Genomic DNA, 25,802 nt, shown 5'->3' on the forward strand with positions numbered 1-25,802 from the left:
GGGAAAATACATTGTCCTAAAAAATGTGTTATCGTGACAGGTCTAGTAATTTGTACACCAAACGTTCTAGTACAATGAATGGGAGCCCTGTGAAAAACCCAATCGCTCAAACGCAACCCCCTCTATCCCTACCTCATGTCTTTCAGTCTCAAACTAGGAAGAAGTGCCAACTATTGAATTTAATAATCATGTGTTATTTGTAGCAGATTTCAGTTTGTAAAATGTAGCTTTATCCAATCAAATTCTTAGCTCATTGAATTATCAATCACTTATCATTAGTTTTGATACACAGTCATAGCTCTAGTTAAGCACTGAATGAATCTTATAATAGGAACATTTTTTTTAAATTAACTAATTCTACTGATTCAGTACACTGAAAAGAACTGCTATGTCCACTACTAGGAAAAAAAGAAAACAGAAACAGCCATCTGTTTAAAAAAATATAATTACTGATTAAAAGTTTGGCATTCATAAGAACAAACCATAAACATTCAACATCCTCAAACTAGGCTATTGAAAATTTGTTAGTTTGACAAGCAGCGTTGGTATTTCCCCCCTAAATTTCTCAGTAGCCTATGTGGACAGTGGATAAATAAGTAGTTGTAGACCAGGGATGGGCAACTGGAGGCCCGGGGTCCGCATACGACCCGCACCCTCACTTGAAGTGGCCCCCTCAGTACAACTACATGCATTTTAGCATAAAATCTCAAAAGTGCAGTGTAAAAATGCACAAAATGACTTCTTGCAATTAAGAAAAAGAAATCACAGTAAGTGTTTTTTATTTTATTTGCTTCAAACCTTTTGTTTTCCTTTTTATACTGTTATACATTCATTTGAGTATGAAATATAAGCACTGTAAACATAATTTAAAATTGCAGTTTCATCATATCTGGTTAAGTGCACGGTCCTATATGTGGCCCTGTGGTAGTGTCGATGAAAAATTGTGGCCCCCTCAAGCATTTAAGTTGCCCATCCCTGTTCTAGACTCTTCTAGAGTTTCTAGAGCTACGTGGTTCTCTTACAGTAAAACTAATTGGACATTTCTGGTAAAGGGGTAGGCCTATCATCTATCGTCACCCTGTTCACCTAACTCATTTTTTCAAGTTTTGCAGGAAACACAAAAAACTTCACCAAAAGTGTAACATATGACATTGGTCATTTCACTCAAAAAGGATGTAACAAATGATGGCTATTGGCATAGTAATAAAACTGTGTGTAAATTATGTAACTTAAGAGAAATAAATAACTTGGGCATTTTTTTGAACATGCCTTTTGACTTAAGTAAGATATGGTAACACTTTATTTTTAGGGTGTCTACATAAGAGTCACACAAGCCTGTCAGAAACATGACATGACAAGTATCATGAGCATTAATATTACTTAAAAGTGTCATTAATGATCATGACACATCCCATGGATGAGACGTTCCTGCATCCAGCTGTTTTCATGTATGAAACGCGCATGTCACTCTTATGTAGACACCTTCAAAATAAAGTGTTACCATATCTTGCTTAAGTCACAAAGGCATGCTCAAAAAATTGCCTAAGTCACATTTTATTTTGATTTAGGCATAATAAATCCGCTTAAATCACACACTTGACATAGGCCATTATCTTAAAGGGGTAAAATCACATGATCTGATCAACTGAGGATGTAGGCGATTTTACCATAGGTGACCGGCGTCATGAGGAGATTATTTAGGCAAAAAAAAAACCCAATTGTGACAAAAAATGACTTAGGCGATTATTTTAACAGTGTGACACTATGCTTAACAGCAAAACAAAAACAAAAAAACTGTTGACATTATTAGCTCAAATTGCTCACATGCTTGCTTTGTTGGCTGCATATGAATGGCAAGTTGCCAGCTGTATTAGATTCCAAACAACTTGTTACGTTAAAAGTCTTAATTTGAAAATGAAGCCGGAAGATCGTGTATTCAGTGTTGTTAATGCTGCCTTTACGCAGCTCCGTAACGATGCCCACCATCTCTGTAACGTTACCTGGATGAGACGTTCCTGCATCCAGCTGTTTTCTCGGGCATCGTACCGAGGCGTGTCAAACGCGATACAGGACAATAATCACCGACGGTCGGCGACAGCTCGCCTTCTCCTTATCCGTACAGAATTGCAAAAAAAGATACAGGTGCCCCGCGAGACCCGGTTGCTGCCTGGCGACAAGATAAAAAGGGGCTCTCCGCATCTGTTGCCTGGGTGAATTCATTAACACTTAGCATCCAGCTAGCTAGCCAGCCATATCCCAAGGTACGTAACACAACGAGATGTTAGTTACACCGAAAATCACGAATGTCATCTCTTGTTTCTTGTGAACAGCGCTCGACGCGAATCCTCAGTACGTATCGATTTTGGTTACGGGGCGATATATTGCGTCCGGAGAAAAAAAACGGTGTAGAAATGGGTTTCATGTAAGGCTAAGGAGCTAACAGGAGCTAGCAGGCTAGCTTCATAGGAAATACAGCTGCAAGTTATGCGGCTGCTGTAGAGCGTAGCTTGTAGCTACACGCCCTGCTGGCTAAAATGGAGCGTTTGTTTCCCACAAAGCCAGCTGGTGTCTCATATAGATATATACAACGATTGTACTGCATTTGATAGTCAGCTAGAAGGCCGACGCGACAATGGAGTCTTTCCTGCAGATAGCTCCCCATTCCCTGGCTATAGTTTTGTCCAGGGTCGGGACTGGGGATGCGGTGGGGGCGGCCGGGGTGTCAGAGAGCGACGCGTTGCCGAGACACCACACCGGCTATGAGATTTTTGCCGATTTCAAAGCAGAGAATACCCAGCAACATGTGTGGAACCAGAGGATTACCGAGGCAGTGTCCGAGACCTTCTTCTTGGGATGGATAGATGAGCATGTGCTGCTAATCCAGGGAAAGGAGGACCATCTGGAGGTGCTGAGGGAGGGCTGGATGCGGAGGTCCCTCAATCCGCCAAGGGGATTCACCATCAAATACCTGGGTAAGGCCTCTACACCCAATCGTGTCTGCTTAGGTTTAGTTCGACTGACTTTAGCGTGCTTGTAACTGTGTTTTCATTGACATTATGTAACAGGTTTACCTCCATTCAGCACAAAGCACTGAGACTGCCCATCCTCTTCCTCATCATCATCATCAAAATGTGTTGGAATCTATATGTTGTTGCATTTCCCCTCAATTCTAAAAACGAAATCACAGGTGTTGCAGTATTTGTTAAAGGCAAAGTACCATTCTGATGTATGTGTTGTGGTGCTGCAGATATGTTCTGGCTAAGAAGTCATGTTGTACAGACATAAGATAAAAAAACTCTTTGTTTGGTAGAGATCCTTGCAAAAGATGACGCCATAATCATTTAATTATATTTTTCAATAAATGTGAGAATAACAAAAAAGGTAATTTTACTAATTTATTGTCAGTTATATCACAATCACAATATTGATGAAAAATAATCACAATTTGCTATTTTTTCCAAGTCATGCAGGCCCTCTGCTTTCCTGCATTGTATTTGTGCATCTTTTCTTTTTTGCCTGCACATGTTCAGAACAATGGGGCATTCTGGGCTCAAACTGAACTTTTTTCCTCAGTGCCCCCCAACTGTCCTGAATTCTACTTTCATCTGTCCCAAACTGTTTTTTTTTTTCATTCTACATGATACACACTCACTTCATTGACTCACTCTGGTCCTCCAAGTTCTTCTGGTTGTTTCCTGTACTTGTATATGAATGAGAAATTTAAACCATACAATGTATTTGGCCACATATAGTTTCCACTATTTTTTTTGTCATTGAGTTATTGTTGTACACACATCACATAGTAAACACTAGGGCATTTTTTTAATCAATATTGTTATTTATTTAACACAATTTTGAACACCATTACAGCTTCATAGTTTACATACAGATAATTTATTCTGATAGTGTAAGTTATTACTTACTCTTGCCCCCCTAATCCATCAGTCTCTGTCTCTCAGTCTCACGCACTGGCTTCCAAAATGAGTTGTTTTCTTCTGATGCTGTTTTGCCACTGCTTTGTAGCTGTCTTCTCTGCACCATAGTGTTTAACCTCTGGGCAAGGGAAAGAAATGCAGGGGAAACTATTCTTCTTTTCATTAAACAATGACCTTTTCCACTCAAACTATTAGGCTATAATTATATATTTCATTATTATTGTTACTGCAATCATCCTGGCGTTATGGTAAAATGTCTATCAAAGGTAAACTTTTAAATAAAAGTACTTATGGATAATAAAGTATACTTGTGCTGTTATTTCCACATATCAATAAGCTGAAAATAAAAATAATAAAATAATGGTTAATGTGTTTATACAGGCCATTAAAACAGATTTTACAAAGTGCTTCACAAGACAATAAAAATGGTTAAATGGAGCAAAAGCATTATGTAGATACACTCATAGAACATATCATTACAGTATAGTAGTTAAATAGTAAAGTGATAAAACAGGTTGATAAAACACACACATCTAAATTAGAGCCCGACCAATACTGGACTTTTGGAGCCCATGTCAATACCAATATCGGGGTAAAAAAAATCCAGATACTGATTTATCGGCTGATATCAAATATATACATTGACAGGTTTTTTTGCAAAGGTCCCTCAAATGTGGTTATCAAACACTAATTAAGGCAGAACATGTTACAGTTTAACAATGGAATTTTTTGTCCAAAATTAAGCATTAAACTTTATAAATAAATATAAAGTAGAAAAGTAAAAATCTGTAGGCTATGTATACTTCCAATCCAACAGGGGTATGTTAAAATGCAGAAAACATGTGCTTTCTGCATTCGAACCAACCCCTGTAGGTTATAATGTATATATAATAGAATAATACATCCTTTAGACTGAGCTGATTTGTCTTGTGCCTCACGATAGGATTTCTTGTGTTTTACTTTAAGATGTGCCCATCAGTTGGTTGTATTTATCAGTTTGAAGCTACTTGACCATGACTGACAGTAGCTGTTTATTACAAATTACTGCACCAGATCCTTGAAGTAGTCCCACACCTTACTTTTCCCAAGCTGCAATGATGTCATCTGTAAAAATTATAATAATAATAATATTAAAATGTATAAAAATGTGCAACAGTAACAGATTGGTATATTTGAGCTAGAACCAAACAAGTTTACATTACATCTTTTATCCTATATTCTAATCTGAATCTCTTAATATTCACTAATGACTCATGAATTTGTATATTTAAATGAAAGAAAACATAACTAACTCATTGTATACTGTATCTGAAAACAACTGTACATCTAACATGAAATGGAATTTTGATCCCGTTGGTCTTTGTGATTTGTAATGTAATTCACGTTCTTGCTCTCACATTTGGAGAGAGGGACAGACGGAGCACACAAATCGATGTGCATAAGTTTACGACTCTGAAAACATGTTTAAATTCTTCGTTATGTAGTTGCAATTTCTTCCCAAAATACTGAGTGTTTCTAAGTCTCTGAAGAAAAATGCAGCAAGCCGGTGTGATCAATCAAAGCCTTTAGTTACGTGCAGCACGGAGAGTCCTCGCATTCTCTCTCGACAAAAGAAACTTTCCATACTTTTATACAGTGCCTCAGTCTTACATGATGAAAAGACAGGAGGTTGTTACAGGTGAAGTTGCGTCTTAATGTAATTAACATACATGATCCAGACATTACAGAGTAGTGAGAGAAACTTCAAAGAAACGATAGAACGTGGATTGGGAGTCAGTCAGATACTTGTCAAGCAAAATACTTTGTAATCAACTGCAGTAGGCTTAAAATCTGCCCAAACTGATAAAAACAAACAGCCCAAAGATATGAAACAATGCAAATTAATTAAAAACAAACACAATACAAACAATATTGTGTCTTACCACAATAATAAAACAATTTAAGTGTTCACAAGTGTACTAAAACTATTTTAGATAATTTAACACGCTATAATGTAATGATAAAATGTCTGCCCACTGCCCTATAAATGAAAAAAAAAGTATTATAATAAAGAGACGGCTCATATCCCAAAAATAAGAGGTTTCACTGAATTTCCTTTTTGTCGTCAACATACACACAATCTGGGTTTTCGCGTAAGATAGACTGCTTTTATTTATTTTTCAATGTGTCTGGGTTTTTAAAGATGTCTTTTGTTTACATTGTGAAAGTGTTCCCGCTTACTAATATTCTTGTTAAATTAAGAAGAAAAAGAAGAAGAAGAAGATTACTTTATTAATCCCACAATGGGGAAATTCAACCTCTGCATTTAACCCATCCTTTTTTCTTTTTTTTACACACAAGTGAACACACCATGCAAGGAGCAGTGGGTAGCACATTACTGCGCCTGGGGAGCTGTGCAAAGCTCAAGGGTACTTCAGTCCTTGACCTGTTAGTACTCTGTAATAAGAAAAAATCAACCATAAATCTACAATGTAGTGTTAAGTGCAAATCTCAACAGTTGCCATATACAAAAAAATACTCTTGACTCTTCAGTGCAAAACGGAAGTATTAGAAAATAATAAAAATGATGGAATGTAACTAAGTACATTTACTCAAGTAGGGTACTTAAGTACAATTTTGAGGCATGTTTACTTAACTTGCATATTTCCATTTATGTTACTGTATACTTCTACTTAACTACATTTTAATGGCAAATATTCACTACATTTAGCTGCCAGATTTAGTTACTTTTTTTAAAATCAAGATTTGACATAAAAACATCATTTTTAGAAATTAAACCACATAAAAGTATATTAAGTTAAGTTAAAATTAGCCCTGCCTTGGTGACAGTAAAATGCTGCTTACTTAAATGCATCAAAATTAATTATCCAACAATATAAAGAGCCTATATAACAATCTAAGTGGGGTCATTCTGCATAACGAGTACTTTTACTTTTGTAACTCTAAGTACATTTTGTTGCTGGTGCTGTTGTCTGTTAACTTAAGTAAGTTTTGAAAATTTTCTACATTTTTAAATAAAATCTATCAATCGTGTAGCCTGGCTAACACCAGACCAAATCTCATTGGAGATTAGGTCTGGACACCTTCAATACTTTTCTCCGTAGAGGATGTGTGGTTTACGATCCTCCAGAGCCGTTTATTGGGAGCTTAGAATGTCTATCAAAGCGTCTGTAGGTAGCTCTTAGCCAATCAGATCAGTTATACCAGATGACGTAGTAGAGCAACAGAGATGGATGTTTGTTGTGTGTGTGTCTGTGAGAGAGTGTTGTTTGCTGCGTTGCTTCTCCAGTTCTCGCTTTCTGCAAGATTATTTATTTTCACGCTTTATTCCCCCTCATGTCATTCTGCCACACACATCCACTGATTTTATGGGCAATAAACAAGCTGCTGCGGGTCTCTCGGCGGCTCCGCTGTCCCCCGGCTGGTAGCGAGATCACCGGTGGTGAACGACGGGCTCGGCGGGCTCGGTGCAACGAGCCGCCGAGACCGCTAATAGCCCCGCTACCGGTGATCTCGCTACCAGCCGGGGGACAGCGGAGCTGACGAGAGACCTTTCGCCTTTCAACTTTCGCTCTAAACTATTTAAAACACCATCTACAGCTAAAGAGAGTTTCGCGTCTGCAGCAGCCATGTTGGATCCGGAAAGCTTCCAAGTGCCGAGTAGTACGCGTCATCGTCTCACCGTCCCTCCCCGCTGTGTGATTGGATCCCTAAAACAGGGCTAAGATCTCCCCCTAGTTTCCAGACCGTCTGGAGGTTCGAAATTAAATTCGAGCGCGCAAGGCAGTCTGGGTATACCCAGGCTATCAATCGTGTGCATTTTGAGAGCTAAATGTGAGCAAACACCTCACGCAACATTTTTCACAGTTGGGAGATACCATAATATAGAATCTTTATAGATATCCTACTGTGACATTTTTAATTGCTGTTGACTTTCCACTAGGACATTAGTCAGTGTGGAGAAATAGCTGGCTAGGGGTTCCAGGGGCATGCCCCCCCCCAGAGAATTTTTTTCCATAAAAGCCCAAATTTGGTGGCCTCTCATACATTCTAATGCCACGATTCCATCATTTACACTGATCTTAATGATTGCATATTTAATGAGTTATTGTAAAGGATAATAATAAATAATAAATAGAATAATAAATAAATAATAGAATAAAGGTCCTTGTATGTTTTGTTTAAGGCATCATATTATGACTGTCTTCTTGTAAATTCTGTGGTGGAATCTGTTAACACACTGTGTTCTTATTTTGAAAGTTGTGTTTAGCGAAAGGAAGTAATTCAGACCGTTAGTCACAGTTTAGATTTTTGTGATTATAACAACTTTAATCGTAAGATAATGTTAGCTCGCAACAATGTGTTTGGACCTCTGATTGGCCGTACAGGTTGCTAGTATTTAGTTCGGCTCACGCACATGCACATGGAGAGATCATGTGGGGACAGGACTAATACAGACAAATAGGCATGTTTCTCTATCATGCTGGAATTGTTTTGAAGCGGAGAAGTGGGATGGGCAGCTCGGTAAATACAGTAAGTGTGTGAATGCGGGAAGTAGTTTTGGAGGGGACTGTATTCATGCACATAAATAAATAAATGCTCACAATCATATACAGATAATGCATGACAGGGCCACATACATGGATGTGGTCAAAACCACCTGCTGAAGTTCAAAGCGAGCATCAGAATGGGGAAGAAAGATGACTGAAGTGACTCTGATATGCCATGGTTGTTGGTGCCAGACGGGCTGCTCTGAGTATTTCAGAAACTGTTGATCTACTGGGATTTTCACGCACAACAAATCTTCTTTTTAAAGTTAACAAAGACTGGTCCAAAAAAGAGAAAATATCCAGTGAGCCAAAATGTCTTGTTGATGCTCAAGGTCTGTTGAGAATGGCCAGACCGATCTGAGATGATAAAAAAGGCAACAGTAACTCAAATAACCACTTGTTACAACCAAGACATGCAACAAACAAAAGACCACAATGATAGATAGATAGATGGATAGATAGATAGATGGATAGATACACGTTTCTTGGGCTAATGAGTGTTGATTCCTGCAGTACCATTCAGATGGAAGACTCAGAATTTGGCATGAACAACATGAAGTCATGGATCCATCCTGCCTTGTTTCAACAGTTTAGGCTGGTGATGGTGGTGTAATGGTATGGCTTGGCACACTTTGGGCCCCTGAGTATCAGCTGAGCATCATTTAAATGCCACAGCCTACCTGAGTATTGTTGCTGACCATGCCCATCCCTTTATGACCACAGTGTACCATCTTGCACCATCTTCTGATGGCTACTTCCAGCAGGATAAGGCGCCATTTCACAAAGCTCAGATCATTTCAAACTGGTATATTGAACATGACAATGAGTTCACTATACTCCAATGGCCTCCACAGTCACCAGATCTCAATCCAATAGAGCACATTTGGGATGTGGTGGAACATGAGATTCACATCATGGATGTGCAGCCGACAATTCGGCAACAACTATGTGATGCTATCATGTCAATGTGGACCAAAATCTCATGTTTCCAGTACCTTGTTGAATCTATGCCATGAAGAATTAAAGCAGTTCCGAAGGCAAACAGGGGTCCAAACAAAGATTAGCAAGGTGAGTATATAATCACATACAGACACATAACACTGGGACCTTATGAAATGGCAACCTAAAATGTTTTTGTTAAATGTTTTTTTAAAAGTGGATACAGATGTATCCCTGTAGGAAGAGCCTTCCAGAGTTTTGGGGTCCCGACAGCAAAAGCCTAAACCCCTTGTGTCACCAAACAGTCAGAACAGTAACAAGTAGCTTATTAGAAGAAGTCAGGTAATTGCAGGCTCATGGGGTGTTAAGAGATGCGTTACGAACTCTGGGGCCAGAGACTGTGTAATATTGGTGGACATTGTCACCACGACTTCACCAATTGGTTTGTGGTTTTGAAACCTTGAGTTCTACATTTTTGCAATAATTAGTAAAGTACATGTACAGGATGGATTGGGAACCAGAATGCTGCCGTGTTATATATTGCCAACGTTGGCTAGCTGGCTTGGTCAGCAAGGGAAATTCTTAGAAATGTACAGCTGACTCCTTAGAGCAGTGTTTCCCAAGCCGTGTGCATTGTAAGAGCATTGTAAGAGCTTTCCATACGCACTGGCTGTCAGCCGTGCAACCAGCTACTATATAAGGCTATATTTTATTAAATTCTGAAAAATAGTTTTGATTAACAAGTTGCGATTCATTACAAAGGGGCGGCTGTGGCATAGTTGGTAGATTGGCCACCTACTGACTGGAAGGTTGGTGGTTCGACCCCTGACCATGGCAGCCTACATGTGGAAGTATCCTTGAGCAAGATACTGAACCCCAAATGGCTCCCAATGCTGCATTCATCGGTGTGTGAACGAATTCCCAATGATTGCAGGTGGCACCAGTGTGCCCTGGTAGACTCGTCCACCAGTATGTGTGTGTGAACGGGGGAATGAGCGTAGTGTGTAGTGTAAATCGATTTGGATAAAAGCGCTATTTGGGCTTTTACGGCTTTCCTTCAGACCCCTCTAGCTGACTACTTTTCCCCACTGGCTGGCTGCTCCATGTCCGAGTGGAAAGCCCCGATTGTTGGACTGCAACACATAAAAGGACAGAAAAATAAACATTCACAGTGATAGAGTGATAACGTGTTTTAGTGGCTATTTTGCACGGATATGAATACAGGTGTGCCTTGAGATTTTGGCTTGCACTTTGGTATGCGTTGGGCACGAATAGGTTGAAAAACACTGTCTTAGAGTGTCTTTTAGTGAAACCGAAAGCTCAATAAGACATTTTAAACTACCAAAATGGTCCAGTTACCTTTGTTTATTACCATGTTTTAGAGTTTTTAACCCCTACAATGTTTGTTGTGTATAGTCAATGTTATAGTTAATAGTGAAATGTTATGGTGGTGCACCATTTCAATGGGACCCACCGCCAGGCCAAACAAGGCCAAAAATAATACATTTAAACTGCCCAAAATAACCAAATATCCATTCCGAAATCAATTGTAATTTGTGGGAGCCTATGTGCTGCGTTGTTCTCATGAGTCTGCTGTTCCGAAGATTGTTGGTGACTCCACATGTATCGTTGCCTGGGAAACTCAGATCCTTATCAGCCCCTCTCTGACATGAATAGCCTAAGTATGCTATACTCGCCTTTGCTGTAGTTGAGACAATTGCAAATTTGAGCAGAGGTCATGAGCGCAGAACAATACAGATACTTTACTATACAGTGGCTGTGTTGTTCTTTGCTTGCCCTTCAAACCTCTGCTCACTTTTATTCAGCATCTTCCTGTGGTACAATCAAGACTGTAAAATGTGACAGGGCACAGTAAAAACACCTTCCTAATGATGCTGTTGTTGGTTGAATGTTATTAGTCCTATAAACTTTTATATAATTGTTTAGGCTTTTTTGCACTGCCTGCTTTACCTACCTAAGCCTTGAACCACTAACATGCATGCAGTTTTTGTGAACATTGTATATAGAGTCAGGGCTAGCTCTAGCTCTTGTTGACCCTGTGTGCTATCATCATCATTTTTTAATGACGATATATTTTCCCAGAAACTATCACGATAAACAGTAGTATCGTTGATGTCGTTTAAGGACCATTTTATGTTACTGATGTAATGATAGAACATAATAATCCAAGTAGGCCTACATCCTTTTCCACAGCAATTCATTTTGAGATTCATTCACTGAGATCATTATTACTTAAAAACACACATAAACCAAATAATTGATTACAGGTCAATACTTTGTGCTTAAGTCCTTCCTGATTCAGGATTTCTTATTTTATGTATGCTGTTGTCTGCTTGTTGTTTCCATAACCTAAAAGATTTTCCCCCAGCTTTGTAGTATCACTTTTTTTTTTTTAAATAACAGTTGTTTTTGTATATCTTGTGTATTCATTTCATCTATCTCTTTCTTTAATTTTAAAAATGGATAATATTGTCTTCATATTTAAAGATGATAAACATATATCATCTCCAGAGCTGATATAAAAAAAGATACATTTCCCACAGTGGGACAGTGAATGTATGATAAAAAATGACTGGATCCGTTCAGTGAAATCAGTACTCACAGGTAAAGGGTGTTCAGCTTTGCAATGGATGCATATAAATCTTTTACTGACCTGATGCAATGCATATACATTTTATAGTTAAACAATTTAGAGTTTAAAGTTCTTCCAGTCTACATGGCAGCAATGTCTTTCAGCTTTTTGCCCTGCTTCCCCAATCGCTTTTTAAACACTCTCAGCAGACTTTCAGAGAGCTGGTCAAGCTGCGACAGAAACCTTGATTGTAGAGGCATGATTGTGATGCGCTTTAACTCTGCGTTTATCTGAAACAACATGAAATAAAAATTTAAGTGATGGAACAGCTGGGGTGATCCTGGTGGCACACCTGGTAGAGCGCATACCACAGAGGCCCAGTCCTCGTAAGCGGGCAGCCCGGGTTTGAATCCAGCTCAGAGCCCTTTCCCGCATGTCTCCCCCTTTCACTCTCAATATATCTCCTGTCAATAAAGCTACAAAATGCCCAAAAAAAATATTTAAAAAAAGTAATGGAACAGCCCACAGATTTTTTATAGATTTTTTTAATAACATGACATCTATTCATTCATATCAAATGGATTAATAGTGCATTCCACGTTCTAAAAGTGCATGGGCATCTTGCATGCACACATGGAACACGATTGTTATTCCCATAATGTCTTTGTCTGAATCGATAGTGCTTCAGAATATGGGACCTACTTGGAAAAACTGAAGGGCAGGTCTTGCATTGTCACATCACTCTTGTCACTGGAACACGTGTCAGAATCCAGTTGCAGAGGGAGGAGTTGATGCCAAGGTTGCACAGTTTGGTGATGAGACTGGAGGGGATGATGGTGTTAAATGCTCAACTGAAGTGAAATAGCGCGAGCAAATAAGCTCACAGCACTTATTTAACGTTAACGTTACATAGTGACTCTTAAGACATTAAATTACATTTGGCTGAAAAAACCCAGACTTACTGACCAAATAGTGGTGTGGTGTTCCGTACCGGGAGCACTTGGACGTGACAGTTACCTTCTTCGACCAACAATGCAAAGCTCACAAGATCGCATGCTGTATCGCAATAATCAACACAGCTACTTTCTTGACTCACTTCATCCCAACATTGATCTGAACAAATTCATGTACCCTCTGCATATTATAAAGTTTCTACACTATAAAGTTACTTTTAGCTTTAAAACATGAGGCAATTATGTTAAATGCACTGTTGGGGAAATGCGGCTGTTGGAGAGGCTGAGAAGCGTATGTTGTGGCTTGCTTGCTTGCTGGCCATTTCCAAGGATGCTACAGGTGTGAAAATGGTAACTGCAGGTCTTCTGGCCGAACGGTACCTGTCTGCTGCTTCTGGAGACCCCTTGACCAGCCACGATTGAAAGGTTTCAAGCTTTCTTCAGCTTGACAGCCTCCTTCACTGCTGGTATCCACCATCGGGTTCTTGGTTTGCTGCCACGACAGGCACTGACCGCCTTCAGACCACAGCTCCTACCAGACGCGTCAACAATTGAGGCTTTGAACATAGCCCAATCGGACTCCATGTGACTAACGTCACTCGGGATGCTGGAGAAATTCTTCCGTAGGTGTGAGTTGAAGGTCCTGCAGACAAGGGCCTCCGCTAGACGTTCCCAGTTCACCCTAACTACACGTTTGGGTTTGCCAGGTCTGTCCAGCAGCCTCCCCCGCCACCTGATCCAACTCACCACTAGGTGGTGATCAGTTGACAGCTCTGCTCCTCTTTTCACCCAAGTGTCCAGAACATGCCGCCGCAGATATGACGATACGTTAATGAAATCGATCATCAATCTTTGGCCTAGAGTGCTCTGTTACCAAGTACACTTATAAGCAACTCTATGTTCGAACATGGAGTTTGTTATGGAAAATCCGTGACTAGCACAGAAGTCCAATAACAAAACACCACTCGGGTTCGGATCAAACCGGCCGTTCCTCCCAATCACCCCCCTCCAGGTACCATAATCGCAGTCTCCCACAAGAACTATAGAGTCCCCAGATGGTACCCCTTCCAGGACACCACCCAGAGACTGAAGCCGGGGGGTCAGCACACCCAGGTACCTGCCTTTGACTGCCGCCCCGTTTACATTAAACCTGACCTTTATGCCCTACTCTGCAGGTGGTGGGCCCATAGCTACTAGGTCATGCTAGCTAGCTAGGCCCATGGACAAAGGTCACACTCGCCTGCGTGCTTCCCTCCCGGGTCTGGCTCCAGGAGGGGGCCCGGTTTACCCGTGCCGGGTATCTTCATGTATCTTCATGTATCTGCTTCATAAGGGTCTTTTTAATACATTTGCAAAATATCTAAAAAAGACGTTGTTAATAATGGGTATAGAGTGAAGATTATATCAACAACACATGCATATTATCCTACATATTAGATGAGGAGTTGTTAGAAGATGGTGCTTACATAAAGTTGTATTGATAACACAAGGTTTGTTTGTCTTCTTTCAATAGTGAAACACTCTTTTTTTTAGCCTGGAGTTGTGTATGAGAGTGAGTGCCTGTGTGTGTATGTGTGTGTGTGTGTGTGTGTGTGTGTGTGTGTGTGTGTGTGTGTGTGTGTTGGGGTTTTCTGCTCTAATTAAAGAGAAGAAAGGCAGGAGTGCCACAAATAAAGTTCCTATTCTCCCTACCACCACAGGCATACACACACACATACACATATAGTTAAACCACTCGTGCTTACATATACATACATACCAAAGATCATGGCCCTCATTTATCAATCAAACATAGAAACCAGCGCAGATCTGAGTGTATAAATCATCTTTATGTGTGGTTCATGAAACGTGCATATCGCCAATCACCTGACTGAAATCAAGCGTCATTTAAATATCATGCCCTGATATATATTGGATTCAGATGCCTCGCCCTGAGAGTTTATGTCACTTAAGGACACCTTTATTAGCAAAGTGCAACGTTACAAATAACAACACAGGAGCGAAATATACATTTTACAGAAATACGCAGCCACTGGGGTTTATGAAATAAAAGTATATTTTTGTATTTATAGTTCTATTAAATACAGGCTATTTTTCATTTGGAGCACAGTTTTCACAGCTTTTTGGTTGCAGGAGGTAAACAATGTTTTAAAGTTTTTATTCTAAAAGGAGGAATTTCTCAAAGGTAGAAAGTGAAACGCTGACGTCCAACAGCTGCAACAGAACAAACGGGTATTGTTTGGCAGCATAAAAAGTGAAAAGGAAGGAAATCAGTGCTGCTGTAGGGCAGAGTAGCAGTAGACCATCCAGCTGACACTGAGGTTGGAATATTCAAATTATACATTATGATATATAAAGCCTAACAGCCTATATAATATGCAAATAATATTATAATGGAGGGATGTTAATATTGGAACATTAATATATACTGATATTCAGTTCTTTATTTAGTAAGAATTCTGTCCCAGACATGAGCATATGTCGTATGTTTGTTTCGTAAATGAGGGCCAATAAGATATATAAACTATGATAGGGAGCTAAGACTGTGCTTGCTGTCTTTGCCCATCTAGTTTGTCTGATGAATCAGCCATATGTGTGTTTTTATTATTTGGGGCCCGAGCACCAATGGCAATGTTCGGCGAGCACCCTATTCAATTTATTCTATTCTTACCTGTGTGAACAGGTCGCCAACAGATGAACACCCTTACCTCGACAAATAACTTGACAATGATGCTCTGTTAAAACGTGATAAACAAGTTGTCAGATGTAGGTAAGCTAGCTAGCTATGTGTTCTCAAGATCCATGCTCTAAGTACATTTACCTCACATCAAGTGTCAGCAGTCAGTTGCAAAATAAAAATAACTTCATAAATGTCATGAAGTCACAATAACATGACTAAAATGCCATACACTATTCAGGACTCCGTGGAGCTGTCCGCTCCGTTGAACTCAAACGAACAGCCGTCCACGCTCTCTCCATTTCGAGGATGAGCACCTAAGGTAGAAAAGTGAAAAAGATTATTGCCATATATTCACTCTTCTTCCTGCTTGTCGTCTGCCCTGTACAACAATAACTATGTGGTTACTAAAAGTCTTTCTATCTGTGTCTGATAGAGAAGCACACCAAATGCACACATACTCTTGATCATTGATGATGAAGGGAATTTTCAAAGTAATTAAGCTTAGTCTTTCATCAGTAGGAAATTACTTTTGCTTCTCGTAGATCTGTATGTTTGTGTGCCGAATGTGCCTGTAGGCATGCAGTTTCCACCGGCTTTACCTCGCTCTATCTTTCTTTCTGCGTTATGGTTCGTCTGACTCATTTTTTTAATCTTTACATTTATTTAATTTTAATTTCAAAGCTATGTGCTGACAGGACAGGATTTCCCAATGTCACCAAAGCAAAACATTACAGCTGCATCAACAACCACAACAACTCAACTATAATTTGGTTAATGTCAGCTCTGGCTTTATTTACCCAGCTTAAAAAACAGAGTACTGTAGCGTGAACATGACAGGGACAAAGCCCTGCTGAATAATAATAAACCAGTAGACCTATTGTAATATGAGTATACAGTTTTTTTTTTTTTACAGTACAGCCTTGCAGGGAATTAACTTGATTTGTTCTTTAATTTATGAGTAACTACAGGGTATATTGAGATGTAGTCCGTAGATATGGTGAATGAGAAGGTTCTCGCAAACACAAAAGCAACAATGCAAATGAAAATAAAATATAACAACATAAGTGATCTACAACACAAGCGAGCAACAACGGATGTTGATCATGATGCTAATTGTGTCTGAAATCACCTACTAATTACTATATAGTGAGGTTGCCATTTTGTAGTGTTGTCCAACTGTATAGTGACAATAATAAATATTCCACAACGCATTGTGAAAAGTAGTGGACTACCATGGGCCATTAACCAAGCACTATATCCCATCATGCATAGTGTTGTGGAAAAAAACAACAGACAGGTGAGTGGAGAAACGAGAAGTGTGATATCAACCTGCTGTAGAATGTCAGTAACTTTAACTTTGAACTTTGTTTTACTAGGTCCTTAGCCATGTATTAACTGGTAAATTTAATGTGAAGGCATTACATTGCCTTAATCCTAGCTCATTCACGGACAGCGAGCTAACATTTAGAATAAGATAAGATATTCCTTTTTTTTTTATCCCCATGTGGGAAATTGAGGTGATGCAGCAGTTCAAGTGCAGAGTAAAACAAATTAAGATAATCAAATAAAAATAAATTGTTCAAAATTAAATTTAAAAAATCAATATGTGGATTGCCAACTCATTTGAATGTCTTTAGGGATGGATGACAGCCAGTGGTGGAAAGTAACTAAGTACATTTACTGAAGTACTGTACTTAAGTACAATTTTGAGGCAAATATTGTACTTTTTACTCCACTACATTTAGCTGACCGCTTTAGGTACTTTACAGGTCGAGATGTAACATAAAATATATGATCAATTTAAAGTGATTAGACTTTTAATGAATCTAATAAATAAATAAAAAAAAGAAATAAGAACATTTTTAACCTTAAACCTATGACTAATAGTGTGTACAGAATTTTAAAACATGTATGCATGGAAATATATGTTATTATGCATGAGTATTTTCACAAGATATTCCAGAGGCGACAGTATTGTCTGAGTAAGGTTGTCACTGTTTAAAAGTAATTATTTGTCATGATGTGTTTCATATGGGGCTAATGAGGTGCTAAATATGACAGTAGCCTCTGGTTTGGGTATTTTTTTTAATGCTGAGCCCAAGGTTACCAGTTGTTTTAGATAAATGCAAAAGAAAACAATACCTGGACACTGACGTAGGCCTCTTACCTTGAAAGAGATGAGCACGGGTAACTATCGATGTATAGTTGACCCTTTGTGAGCTGTTTAATTTTAAATCCAAGCTTACCTGATCTTGCAAAAATTGTATTGTGTTAGGTTTCTTTTACCATATGTGGCAGTGATGGAGTGTTCACTCTTACAACAATATACCCCACAGTAGATAGGAGATGCAACTTGGTAATAGGCAGTAATATATTTATGAATATGTGACAACCTGCTGACAGGCAGACCATAGCTGCTGCTGTTAATGCATACACACATACAGCAACATGTTGGGATACGACACCGGTCACTTTGGCCATCAAAGTGTAAGGCCACAATACTGAGTTGATTGTTAATATTGTAAATAAAGATGTCAAAACTGATAACGGTGTTGTGAAATATGTGACTTAAAGCTTTGTATGAGATTACAGTCTCAGTAGCTCACTGTTTGTGACATGTCTTTGTGTCTCCAGGAGGGGGTGTAGTCTGACACTGTATGAGAGCTAACAAATGTCAGAAATGTATTGGGGGACACAGGATGGGATTTTCAGGCACTTTTACTAAAACAGGTTGTGTTTTTAGTTTTCTTATAAGTTATTATTTTATGTATGCAGATGATTTTTTAACCTGAAGTTGACACCTTTAAATCTTTGTTAATGCAGTAACCCATGTAGTCCACCAGTTAGCAGCAGTATACAGTAAAATGTGAACCACTTCACTTCCTGACTTACTGCTGATGTCTGACTCAGCATCTCTCTGCCATCATAAGTCAAATAAACAAATGGAATTATATTAAAGTTGTTTAAAAATACCAGTGGTGGAATGTAACTAAGTACATTTACCCAAGTACTGTACTTAAGTATCATTTTGATGTACTTGTACTTTACTGGTGTATTTTAATATAACTTTATACTTTTACTTCACTACATTTAGAGGCAAATATTGTAGTTTTTACTCCACTACATTTAGCTGACAGCTTTAGTTACTTTTCAGGTCGATATTTAACATGAATAACATATTATTGATTTAAAATGCGTATGCATGTTTATGAATAAAACCATATAAATTATATTAAAATTATAATAAGCCCTACCTTGACAATAATAAAATGCTGCTAACATAATCAGTCAGACATTATAACAATCATAACAATCCAATAATATATTAAGAATATATTAGACAATCTGAGTGGGTTAATTCTGCATAACGAGTACTCTTACTTTTGATGCTTCAAGAACATTTTGATGCTGATACTTTTGTACTTTTACTTCAGTAAAAAATAATAACGCAGGACTTTTACTTGTATTGGAGTAATTTCACAGTGTGGTATTAGTACTATTACTTAAGTAAGGGATCTGAATACTTTTTTACACAACTGATAAATACCAACCAAGAAAAGAAATCAAAATCCAGTGTGTCTGCTCACACTGCTGTAGCGTTGCATCAGTCAGGAGCTTTAACATTGTCAGAGGTCACCTACTTATTGGTCACTGTTACAGTAAGATTTGTGTCAAAGTCAGTATATCTTTACATCCTCGTAGTATAGTAGTATACATGTTTTACTACTACAGCTCTCGCTGTTTATGTTGGCACCCCCAATTTGCCAAACCATAATTCAAATAGAAGTGGTTAGGGCTAATAGATAATATAATAACATCAAACAGAGTTGTGTTTTTAAAGAAACAATAGGGGGTAAAAAAAAATTAAAGTTGATAAAGTGTAAGTTAAGGATAGGGCTAGAGGTAAAAAAATGAATTAAAAAGTTATGACTTTCCTTGATGATCGTACTTACTTTTGATAGCATACCATGGTGGTAATTGGCAGTAAGTATCCTCTGATAACTGATTGTGAAAAAAAATAAAATCTTAATTGAACCATTGATAGCCTTTGCATTACGATTCAAAGAGTCTTCATCAGGGAATCAATATCCTGTAAAGTGAGTAGATAATCATTGCTTCTGTTATTCAAGAGCAATTGAAGTAATGGAATAAAAGTAATTGGATTACATGATTAAAATACAAAATATGAGTAACTGTATTCCGTTAAATTTTAAATTTGCGGTATTTTGAATAGAGTTACTGTCTTTTAAATCAGATGGGGCATGGCCTTGGCAGAGGTTTGCGCTCCCTGAATGCTCTTCTAGTTATATATATTTGCTCTAAAGTTAATATGAGATTAAAAAGATAAAAAGTACAAGTTGTGCCCATGCTTTGTACCTGGCACACAATTTAATTCAATTTCCAATTGGGGCTGTGGCTCAGTTGGTAGAGTGGTCGCCCATTTATCGGAACATTGGTGGTTTGATCCCTGACCATGGCAGCCTACATGTCGAAGTATCCTTGAGCAAGATACTGAACCCCAAATGGCTCCTGATGTTGCGTTCATCGGTGTGTTAATGAATTTCCAATGGTGGCAGGTGGCACCGTTGTAGGATAGCCTCTGCCACCAGTATGAATGTGTGTGTGAATGGGTGAATGAATGTAGTGTGTAGTGTAAAGCCCTTTGGATAAAAGTGCACTCCATTTACCACTTACCATATAGCAGAATCACAAATCACAGAATCATTAATCACAGGTTTGCCTCAAAGGGCTTTACAGACAGGCCACAACATGCTCTGTCCTATGACCCTCACAGCGGACAAGGAAAAACTCCTCAATAAAAAAAACTTTTAACAGGAAAAATTAAGGGAAAAAACCTCAGGTAGAGCAACACAGGAGGAATCCCCCTCCCGGGACAGACAGGTGTGCAATAGATGACGTACAGAATAGATCAACATAGTAGAATAGAGTAGATTGTCAGAGGGGGAGAGAGAGACAGAGAAGAACAAGATGAACAATGACAACAGTAATGGAACTAATCCTACAGTCAAGTCTGTGACTAATGAAGGTAGACATGGTGCTGGTAGATAAAGTATCTGTAGCAGGACCGTGGCAGTCCAGACCCAACCACAATCCATGATGAGGATCATAGTAGTAGTAGTAGTAGTAGTAGTAGTAGTAGTAGTAGTAGTAGTCATAGGATAGAGTCCAGCAGAACTACCACAGCACTCAGAAGGTCCAGGCCAAAACGCAATCCATGGTGTGATTGGTGTGAGGCTCCCAGTCTACTTTTGGAGAACCACGAGTAACCTAGCATCTTGGGAGTGTAGTGCTCTAGTAGGGTAATATGGTACTATGAGTTATTTAAGATATGATGGTACCTGACCATTAAAGGCTTTGTAGGTGAGGAGAAGCATTTTAAATTAAATTCTATATTTTACAGGGAGCCAGAGCAGCAAATCTAGAACAGGAGAAATGTACAGCATTCTGGACCAACTGAAGTGTTTTAAGGGATTTATTGGAGCAGCCTGACAGTAAGGAGTTACAGTAATCTAACCTTGAAGTAACAAAAGCATGAACTAGTTTTTCTGCTTCCTTTTGGTACAGGATGTGTCTGATTTTTATTATATTACATTGGTGAAAAAGGCAGCCCTTGAAGTTTGTTTTATATGGGAGCTAAACAATAGATCCTGATCAAAGGTTAGGTTCTCTCAATTAATGACGAATAATAGGCTGATCTGGCTTTACGGAGGGCTTTCTTATATGTTTTAAGGCTGTCCTGCCAGGCTCAAAGAAATTCATCTAGGTTGGTGGAATGCCGTTTGCTTTCAAGCTCTCGCAAAATTTGCTTCACCCCTGTGAGGGTTTGGGGGTTGTACCATTGAGTTAACTTTCTATGTTTTATTATTTTCTTTTTAGTGATATTTTCTTTTTTATCGTTCGCATTGAGCTTGCAGCACTATCAACTATATTATAATTTGGCAGGGACTGAGGTTAACGTAGTCCTCTGTTATGTCGGAGCACAACAAAGAATTAAACACAGGTGGAATCACTTCCTTGAACTTAGCTACAGCACTATCAGATAGACATCTAGTATAGAAACTCTTGCTTATTAGTGTGTAGTCCGGTAACAGGAAAACTATTAAGTGTCCAATTTCAATCCCATTTTGTTTTGGGGGTAATTAGAAGGTTTGAGTCATGTATAGCTGTAACCTCTCCTCTACAAGGAGCAGATTCATTAAGGCTAACATATTCTTCATCACACAGCCAGTTTTCAGTAAAACAAAAAAAAAGTCAGTATTACAATCTGATATTAACTTATTAATATTAATACTTTATAAATAAAGCTTTAGATTCTATTGTGTTGTTTAATTGCAGTGGAAGTTTACATTTTGATCAGGTTATTGTCAATAATTCCTCTTCTGTTAAAATTGGGTTTAAATAACTTAGCTTTTGGTGGGATGGGGTTTTGGGTGGGTGACTGCTCTAATGGAAGACTACACCATTTAATAGCCTAGGCTAGTAGCCTGAATTTCACGATCGCAGGGTGTATTTATTTTTAATGATGTTTTAGTGATAAATGATGTAGCCTAAACATGCTTTGGTTTGTCACCATTGAAAAACAAAACACGGCAGAGTTTTATCAGCTCCAGGCATCGATACAATAGTCTAATAAAAATTCTCCGACTCAGACATGTGGACTTTACGTTGACTTAAACTTGTACACAAGCTGAGACCAGATGTGAGATCTGATCGTACCCTCTGCTCACGCCCACACTGATATATTGCGTAGAAATGATCTTACAGCTACTTTACGCTCACTTTCTGTCGTACGCTTGTTTGATAAATGAGGGCAACTGAGAAGGTTGAGTTGCAGCCACCAGCTGTTGATCAGTGGAATAACATGGCTTGCAAGTAACATTTACTTCACAGCCTTTTACAGTTGCAAGATTGCGTGTCACCTGCATGATCATGCATGTATATGTATGAGAATCTTCAAAAAGGGACCCACCAAGGGCGTTCCCGGTGGCACACCTGGTAGAGCGTGTACCACAGAGGCCCAGTCCTCGTAAGCGGGCGGCCCGGGTTTGAATCCGGCTCGGAGCCCTTTCCCGCATGTCTTCCCCTCTGTCTCCCCTTTCACTCTCAGTATCTCTCTCTCTCAATAAAGCTACAAAATGCCCAAAAAATATCTTTAAAAAAAAAAAAAAAGGGACCCACCCATCACGTTTTTAGTTTTCGTAGTGTCAGTTATAGTGAACTCCATAGTGTATATTACATCACATTTAACTTTTTTGCTCCAGATTAAACAACAGATCTTAAATATTGAGATCATTGGAAATGCATTTCTCATAGGGCCATAGATGTCATATGCAAAACAAGAAGCCAAATGGGTCTGTTTACAAAGTGTGTCTTTTCAGTTCGTAGTGGCATAAGGAGAATACGCATGTTTGCCTTCTCATTATCTGAGTGGAGAACACTAAAAGCATGTTACTCAAAGTGTTGCTCCATTATCCACCTTGCACAGTGAAAATTGAAAAGGGATACCAGAGCTGGAAAAAGGGACCGTTCATCAAATAAACATAATAACCAAAATATGGAGCACACTTTGGGGACCTGACTGGGCATTTTTGCAAGAAAAATAAGAATTTCATCAGTATGCATGCCTCTGTATTTTGCTTTCTATTGATCATAGTCATTCTTCCCCTTTATCCCCTATGCACCAATTGGCTTGGACATCTTCATTATTTATTAATAAGACTACAGTTTATTTATTTATTATATATATATATATATATATATATTTTTTTTTTTATATATATATTTTTTTTTTTCTGATTCTGATGTAAATGTAAATGTGAGTACATGTGGTTCTGGGGTTGGAGGTGTTGCAGGTGTGCAGCATGGGAGCCCAGCCATAACAACTTGTGTAGTCTACTGTGTCGATCCAGATTCGATGATGAGAGTCAATAGCATCTGCATTACCTTGCAACTACATGTAACACTGCCTGAAATGTCACCGAAAGGTTGAACTTGAGCAGAAAAAAAACACTCCCCAACCACTCAAACATTCAGTGGAGCATTAAAAAGACTGCAAAACTACAGATTTAAGCTTAAACATTCATCCACATTTTCTTTATGTTGTACTACCTGCTCCTAATGATAAACACTCATGTCAAGTGGTGAGCAACAGTGAGGCTGTCATGGACCAAGCAGTCCAAATTTAGGTTTACATTTACTGGGTAGCAAGGAAGGCAGGTTTAATTTTTTTTCTCAAAAATATGTTCAACAAAACTTGATGAATGAAGGCAACTCAATAAAGTTACGGCTATCCAAATTATTATCAATTATCAGAAATTATAATTAAGGTGAGTTGACTATCTTTTCTCTGTTTACAGTCTCATAAAGTTACTAAATTATCAATATGGAACACTAATTAATAATTAGGGGTCCAAGCCCAAGGGGGCAGTCCAGATGGTACTGTGCACTAGGTGGCACTGTGCCAAAAAAATGAAAAGCGGCAAATGCAAATGGAATTCAAAGTCGTGAATGATTAATAATCGAATTTGCTCTCCACCTGTGTCATGCAGGCATGTGGGCCTGCGTACCAGACTTTGGGGTGCCACGCTGGTCACATGGTCCGATTTGTGCAGGAGGCTTGGACACTGCTGATACCTGTTACCTGTCTAGTTATTTATTTATTTTTAATTATTATTGTTTCATTTTTTTCACACAAAAAATACTGCAACCTAAACAGTAAACACCATAACATCAGTACTCACAGGGCTGGTACAGACTTCTGAATGTACGGCAGGCACAAAAAATGACACATACACTACCTACCTCCTGAGCCGGAAAATTGGTGGGATCACTTGATCCCGGCATCCTGCTTCTGGCGATTTTATAGTGCAGGCGAGATGTTACAGATAGGGCCGGGACTCGATTTAAAAAAATTATCTAATTAATTAGAGGCTTTGTAATTAATTAATCGAAATTAATCGCATTTTAATCGCATATAAATATTTGACCAGAGAACAGTGAGAAGTAATTTTTTTCACATGGATTTTTAGTACACCATTGAATAATGACTGAATACATAAGCTTAAGCAACAAAAATATTGTTTGTTTTTGTTCAAGTCCAACAGACGAGTGCAATTTTTGCCATTAAGTGTAGCAATAGCATATTTAGAAATATAGTACATTTCAGAAATTCAGGTAGCCTATAGATCGACCTTAGGCTCGATGTGCTGCGGTGATATTCCTTGTTGCATAGCTTGCACACAACCATGCTCTTATCGACGCTTCCATCCGTTCGTTTTTTGTGACAAAATGTCCCATCACCCACGGGGCCAACTAAAGCGGTCTCATCAGCTTCTTCGTTCATGTTCACTGTGGTTTGTTGTTGTCTGAACTCATGAATGCTAGTTGGTGCTCCAGTATAATCGGTCCGCCTGAAACTCATCCAGTGAGAAACGTTCCGCGGTGCAAAAATAAGCGATTAAAATGCGTCCATTTTTTTAACGTGTTAATTTTTGTGTAATTAATTCATCTTAACGCGTTACAGACAAACAATTCCTCCTTGTGCAAACAGAGATCTAACTCTGCTGAGTACTGGTCTTCTGATCCAAATTTAAAATAGATCGGGTTAAAACTCTAGGAGGAGTTTGTCAAAAGGACGAAGCCTGGAAATCCCCCCCCAAAAATAACTTTTTGGTGCATCTCTGCATGTTACATCTGCCTAGCAAATTTCACTCACCACTGGGTTCCACTCTGTTTAAAACATTGTAGAGGGCGCCACTAATGGATTTTTCCATGCCCATTCAGGATACCCCTAAAATATCTACATTTTTTTATGTATGACAAAGCCTCCAAAAAAGCAACTCAGTTTGTGAAAATAATAATAATTCCTTCCAACAGGGTCCTCGTCAACCCTTGCAGCCGGTGCTTGGGCCCTTATTATAGTTACTGGATGTATGTTAACATCAGTTCTAAGAATACAAGCACGGAGAGGAGAGGAAGAGTGATATTATGGCTGTGGCTTATACAGTCTTACCACCTCCCTCCTCTTCTCCCTCTTCTGCAACAATATGGTGAAGTCAGTTGAGCAGCAGGCAGAAAGAGAGCAGTGAATGGATGAAGGAGAAGACAAAGGAGGAGCAGAGGCAGCACTCA

At 38.8% G+C, this 25,802-nt stretch overlaps 1 protein-coding gene across 2 annotated transcripts in view; it reads left to right on the forward strand.

Moving 5' to 3' along the window:
- The first annotated feature begins 1,688 nt into the window (after positions 1–1,688).
- The window catches only part of LOC131981778 (storkhead-box protein 2-like), a 72,341-nt gene continuing 48,227 nt past the window's right edge, over positions 1,689–25,802 (forward strand). Inside the window, exons 1-2 of one of the 2 annotated variants that reach the window (XM_059346243.1) lie at positions 1,692–2,261; positions 2,787–2,972. In XM_059346243.1, coding sequence (XP_059202226.1) covers positions 2,924–2,972 — 49 coding nt within the window. In that variant the 5' untranslated portion in view covers positions 1,692–2,261; positions 2,787–2,923. Of the gene's footprint in view, positions 2,973–25,802 lie in introns of both variants that reach the window. The other variant, XM_059346242.1, reaches the window with a different exon arrangement.

This window comes from Centropristis striata, chromosome 12 (genome assembly GCF_030273125.1).
Source record: "Centropristis striata isolate RG_2023a ecotype Rhode Island chromosome 12, C.striata_1.0, whole genome shotgun sequence".
Lineage (NCBI taxonomy): Eukaryota > Metazoa > Chordata > Actinopteri > Perciformes > Serranidae > Centropristis > Centropristis striata.